At 33.7% G+C, this 6,056-nt stretch overlaps 1 protein-coding gene across 2 annotated transcripts; it reads left to right on the top strand.

Moving 5' to 3' along the window:
* Window positions 68-5,806, top strand: LOC107614427 (putative rRNA methylase YtqB). Of its 2 annotated transcripts, XM_021109557.1 has the most exons (7): window positions 68-446; window positions 535-598; window positions 2,241-2,433; window positions 2,727-2,800; window positions 4,164-4,319; window positions 5,325-5,417; window positions 5,576-5,806. In XM_021109557.1, exons 1-7 carry the CDS (start codon window positions 254-256, stop codon window positions 5,697-5,699), a joined length of 897 nt encoding a protein of 298 aa, XP_020965216.1. In that variant the 5' UTR covers window positions 68-253; the 3' UTR covers window positions 5,700-5,806. The 2 variants fall into 2 exon arrangements, with proteins under 2 accessions (XP_020965216.1, XP_016172125.1); XM_016316639.2 differs by lacking the exon at window positions 5,325-5,417.

Genomic DNA, 6,056 nt, shown 5'->3' with positions numbered 1-6,056 from the left:
CAGATTTTCAGTTAAACTATAATTAAACTAATTGAATTTTTAAATTAATAAACCAATAACAAAAACGATCGACTCGATTTTCAAAAGCTTACACAGCAGATCATTTGATTTGAGTGACCGGACGATTCAATTGGTGGTCCGGTTGTTAGAAAAATTGGTTTACTCGAGTAAATTTTGTTTTATTTCGGGTTTGGATTTAAAAATATTCAAATTACATTGGTTTGAACTTTGTAAGTAAGATTAAGTGTGACTGATGTCATCCCTTAGATTCTGCTTCACTTCTCTTACAATATGCTCTCCCCGCAATCTCTTGGCCATTCCCCCTCAAAGGATCAACACCTTTTGTTGCTGCGCGAAACCCTCTAGGCAAAATGACTTCATTTCTGAGGCCAATACCCTTCAATCTTCTCCTCCTTCTGCTTCGCCAAAACATTCTCCTCTTTTTGGTAACCGTTTTTCTTTTTAATTTCAATTATATATTCAAGTTGAAATATGTGGGAACTCAGTTGCATAATATTGTGCCTTTGTTTTCAGGAATGGATGATACTTTGGTGAGCTATCTGTGTGGCAAGAAGAAGGCAACAGACCTTGCTCACATGTATGTCGAATGTTGTTCTTTTATCATTGGGGTCCACGGGTTAGGTTCAATATTTTCGAATGGAATAATTGTCCGCAAAAAAATCTTTAGGGACCTAACTTGGTGATTTGCATCATTTCATTTATATGTTTATGGTATTTACGGATATGTTTCAATCATATCCGTTCTTTTGATGAACAATGGGGAAAATAACCATTTTTTCTAATGTGATATTACGAGTGATTGAATTTATATGTTAATGGGCATGCGGGGTATGCAATTTAATCAATCAGTATAGTCCCTCCCTCCTCAGAAGTCAGAATCCGTTACTAGTCAATAAATTGGAGTTCATTTATCAACAGATTTTTTTCTTCCATTTGAGCTAATTTCAATAATTCTCTTAGCTGCTTTCATAGGTGCAATTGTTGTGGCTTTCCAGTAAGAGATTTTTCAAACTTGCAAAAAAGAATTCTTTTATTTTTCTTCAGTTATTTCGATTTGATTCTCGATAAATGTAAAAAAAAAAGTGTTTATGTAGAAAATAATGTTTTTTGTGTCCTTAGATGGTGAAGGGAAACACATTTTTCTATTTCTTGTTCCTGTCCCCACTAACCAAGTGTATACTAAGGGAGCTAATATGTTTTTCTATAATTAAAAGTCGATATTGTATCACAAATTTTATAAATTCCTCCAATTGCTCTGCTTATTGATTATGGAAAAAACTGTACTTATGTGTTTGCCTTTTAAGTATTCAATTTTTAGTTGATATTGTTTCTTTGTGGAAAATGGTGAGTCTAAAAGTCTCAACTTTTAATATACGGAGAATACATATTGATACTCCTATTTTGATAATGCCACTCCTTTTTTTATAAATTAATGCAAACATACAATACAAGAAAATCATGTATGGAGTGGAGTGACATTATTTAAAATAGTAATGGTAATATCATCACCCAATATATGCTGTATTGATTTCTCTCTCATACCATATCAGCTCTATTTGAATTTTGCAATAAAAAAGAATTATGCAAAAGTGCAAAACCATGACTTTTTTATTTCAATGTAATAGATATGCAGACTTTTTATTGGTTGGTACTGAAAATAAAGAGCTAAGACTAAGTGCAAATTGGAAAATATGAAATTGATTGCTAGGGACTTGGGTATTATGGGGTGCCCAAAGTCCCAAGTCAGGTAGTATGGGATGGTTGATGTTATATTTAAAGAGAGTGGTTCTTCTCTCTTAATAGCTAGCCTTTAAGGTGTGGTTTCCCACTTTCCTTAGATACTTAACATTGATAAAATGAGGAAACGTGTGCACTACAAGTGAAGCAAACCATTTATATTTTATAGCATATGAAGTAGAACAAGTTTCTAGCTAACGAACTAATCTACTAATATCTCTAATATGCTTGAAGTTGATCAAATGCTCCACTTGCATAAACTAATCTAATAATTTGCAGAAGCATTCTATTTATTCCACTTTTGAGTGCTACTGTTATTTAGCTTATAGTGGAGCTTAGGTTTTAGCTAGAAAGTAATCATGAACATTGCTTGTTAAAGGACTCTCGTGGTATGCCTATTGTATTGTTTTCACTTTGCAACTTGCAACCCTATGGCATAAATTTTGTTACTTCAGCTACTTACCATTCATTCTTCGTTCCAGGGTATGGAAACATGTTGTCCAGAAGGGAGACACAGTCCTAGATGCCACTTGTGGCAACGGCTTTGACACCTTGGCAATGCTCAACTTGGTTGCTGATGATTCTCGAAAAGGTTATGTATATGCATTGGATATTCAGAAAGATGCTTTAGATAATACTTCTATCTTGCTTGAAGAATCACTAAATCCGGATGAGGTGAGAACTGAAAATAAGTATAAAGTATTTTCAGCTCTGGTATAAATAAGTTGGCTATATTTCATCCAAAAAAAAAAGGCTATATTATACAGACAAATTTGTCCAGATAACTTTTGGTGCTGCTTCAAATTATTCGGTCTCAGTTTTATGTGCTTTTCTTTTATTATTATATTTGAAATTCTTTTGTAGGGTATGACTGTATGTTATTTAAGTATTTAATACTTTTAATTTCAATGTAATTAATTTAGCAAAAATTATGATCTACTATGTAACTAATTGCAAAATATATGCAGAGACAACTTGTCAAGCTAGTCAACATCTGTCATAGTAAAATGGAAGAAGTGGTTCCAAGGAATGCCTTAGTGAGGTACTCACTTTCCCTAAACTCAATTCCTATGTTCACATTTTGTGTTTAGAAACTAATGGTTCTAAACAGTCGATGTAATTGAATTAGTTTAATTGTAATCACCAAAATCTAAAATACTTCATTCAATAGGTTGTGTTTGTGAAATGAATTCCTAATTACTCTGCAAATCCTTTGCTTCTTTTTCTACGCCACCAAACCAGCACCTCACATACACACACTAAATTTTAGCCTTAAGTCCAAGTTGGTCTCATTTGAATGAATCCTATCAAGACTAAGCAAATCTATCTCAAAATTTGAACACAACGAAATATATAAATATTTTTTAGATCATACTATTTCCACAAGCATTTTTGGATGGTAGAGTCTATGGTGGCTATCAATATGGTGGCTATGGTAGATTTACAATTTTGGCAACATTTAAAAAGTGCTATTAAAATTTAAGTAATACTCTTCAAATATTTGAAAACACTTTTTAGTTTAAAACTTAAAAGGAAAAAATGTTGCAAAAATATAAAAAGCATGACGTTAATTTTAGCAACATTTTTAAAGGGTTGCCAAAGTTGTATAGCTACCGTAGCTACCATAATGATAGCCATCCTAGCATGCACTTCATCAGATTTGGGTTGGTAAATGAAGAAGCTATGTCAACCATTGAATCTTAATCTATTCAAAGTGTTCTACTGTCACTTTGCAAATGCTAGTATTTGAAAAGCCTCATGCTATTTAACCAATATATTATACATAGGTTTTCTTCATCAATAACTATTATGATAGTCACTGTATCAAGTACTTTTTCAAACCCAATCCAAGTATTGTACTTTTGTTACTTTTAGTATTCCTAACTTCAGCATTGAAGAGGAGAGACAAATAAAATAATATAAACAGATATATTCGTTTTCTTTATTGATGATGTGGTCTCACTAATTGTGAAAGAAAGGGGGATAGTTTTGACAAAGTTGCGCTGCCACCAATGAAGTGGTGATCCTAATGGTGGTGGGTTGAGATAAGGAACTGATGAATAGTATTATAAGAAAAAAGATATTAAAAAAAGGGCACCATGAGGGGTCTAATGGTGTGGGATTTATGTTGTATGCATAAGATCCTAGGTTCAAATCTCATTACTGTCATTGTATCCAAAAGGGAAGGGAGGTTCAAATTTCATTAGTGTTTTCTCATTTTTTCCATGAGATGTGAAAGGAACTTTTGGTTTATCAGTGTTGTGTTCTTGAACTGAATATTATTAATGTGTAATCTTGAATATCAAGTCCACTTATGTACTTACCATGTTTTAGAAGCACTCATCATGGTGGTCACTTTTAAAGCTGTGAGCTCTATCTTAATGTGCCACAATACTTCCTTTTAGGCTTGTTGGCTTCAACTTGGGTTATCTTCCTGGTGGCAAAAAAGAAATAATAACAAGGCCAGAAACAACGTTTCTGGCACTGGAAGCTGCAGAGAGAATTCTAATGCCAGGAGGGCTTATCAGTATTGTGGTCTATGTTGGGCACCCTGGTGGACGGTAATATTCCTGTCTCTATAGTTTGTTTCCATGTTGAATTTTTTTGTAACGCACAATATGCTAATTTGGCATCAATATCTTAACTGTATCTGTCTATCTGAAGCATGATTCGCTTCGGCGAAGTCTTGAGCATTTCAATAACCAATAGTTAAGTTATTTTGAAGTAATTAAGTTCAATTAATGTTTGACAAGCGCAGCCATCTGCTCTGCTTCCTCGAAAAATTTCAGTAGTGATTTTGACTAGATAATCTTTTTATAAATTCTCTTTTTAGTCTCATCCACTGTTCATTACCTTAGATTGTAAAAGTATCCATGGACATGTATTTTTAGCACCGGCTTTGAAGTTTCAATACCTTGTGGGATTAATTCAGTTTCACTGGGTCAACAATTTGGTTTTTGGATTTTCTTAGTGCTTTTGCCACTCTACTATAGGTAGCAGTGGGACTGTTATGGGGTCTGCTCGGTATCTACTGTAATACTGCAAACTTGCAGGTCGCGTTCGCATGTGATGACTGGTGAGGTTCTTTCGGTACCTAATGATGGAACCTTGGAACCTCATCAGCCAACGAGTGTCCTTACTCTAATGGTCTGCTTAAAAGATAGTAGTGGGAACTCTTGAATTTTCCAACTATTCAATGCCTTAGCTTAAAAATCTTACTATTTTTGTTAAACATTTCCTACTCTTGGTTTTCTTAACTAGTATTCTTAAAAAATTTGAGAATTGATTAACAAAACTCTTAAATAATTCTTGTATGAAAAAAAAATTACATGAACAAAATATGTTGCTTGGCCTTAAACAATGCTTATTCGCCCTTTAGTCATTACCATCGCTTCACTTCTCATTATTTGGTTCTCCTCTCTTTACATGTTATTCCTTCGTTCCCAAAACAGTGTTTTTCACTTTGTAAATTCTTTGAAAAATTAATATATTTTGACAATGCATTTCTGCAATAAGTAGAATGCTCATTCATCTATAACATGGACTTATATGTATAATATATTCAGAAAGAGAGCCTTGGAGCAACAAATAAGTTGTCTCCGTGTGACCTTAAAGTCACATGTTCATGCAGTGGAAACATTCATTGATGTAATTATCAGGTTAGGCTGCTTACTTTATACCCTTTGGATGTGACCTTTCTGCGAGTAACGCAGGATACTTGTGCACTAGGCTGCCACTTTTATTATATGTATATTGTATAACATTACGTAACTAACAGACATACTTTTCACAAACACTGATGTTTTTATATGTGCAGGGAGGAATTGGAGGCTGTTGAAACTTTTGCTGCGAGAATGCCTGTTGAGAATTGGATCTGCTGCAAGCTCCGAATGGTAAACCGACCGTGTGCTCCTGTACCAATTTTTTTATTCCGAAGATAATTTGAATATCTCATGATTTCTTGAAAGGTTCAGTCATGGACATTTATTTGAGTATTGCTATATAAAAACTCAAGTTTGACCGTCAAAATTGTTGGATTTTTAGTTTAGTTTTCAACTTCAAGTTTTCAAAAAAAAACAAAAAAAATAAAAGAATAAAAAATGAGAGACAAAGTAAATAAATACAATTGGATCTCGAAAAAGCCGAGGTCACACCCTCTCAGGTGGTCACAGACTCGGGATCTGCACCATGGAAAGGACTTGGGTTCTATGGACGCACATGAGGGTAATAGATAGAATATCATGTACCTATTATTCTTTAGGAAGTATTTATTAGTAGTTAACCAAGAGAAATAGGAC

The sequence above is a fragment of the Arachis ipaensis genome, chromosome B08, assembly GCF_000816755.2.
Source record: "Arachis ipaensis cultivar K30076 chromosome B08, Araip1.1, whole genome shotgun sequence".
Classification (NCBI taxonomy): domain Eukaryota; kingdom Viridiplantae; phylum Streptophyta; class Magnoliopsida; order Fabales; family Fabaceae; genus Arachis; species Arachis ipaensis.
The sequence above is the reverse complement of the archived record's forward strand: the minus strand, read 5'-3'. Positions and strand labels throughout refer to the sequence as shown.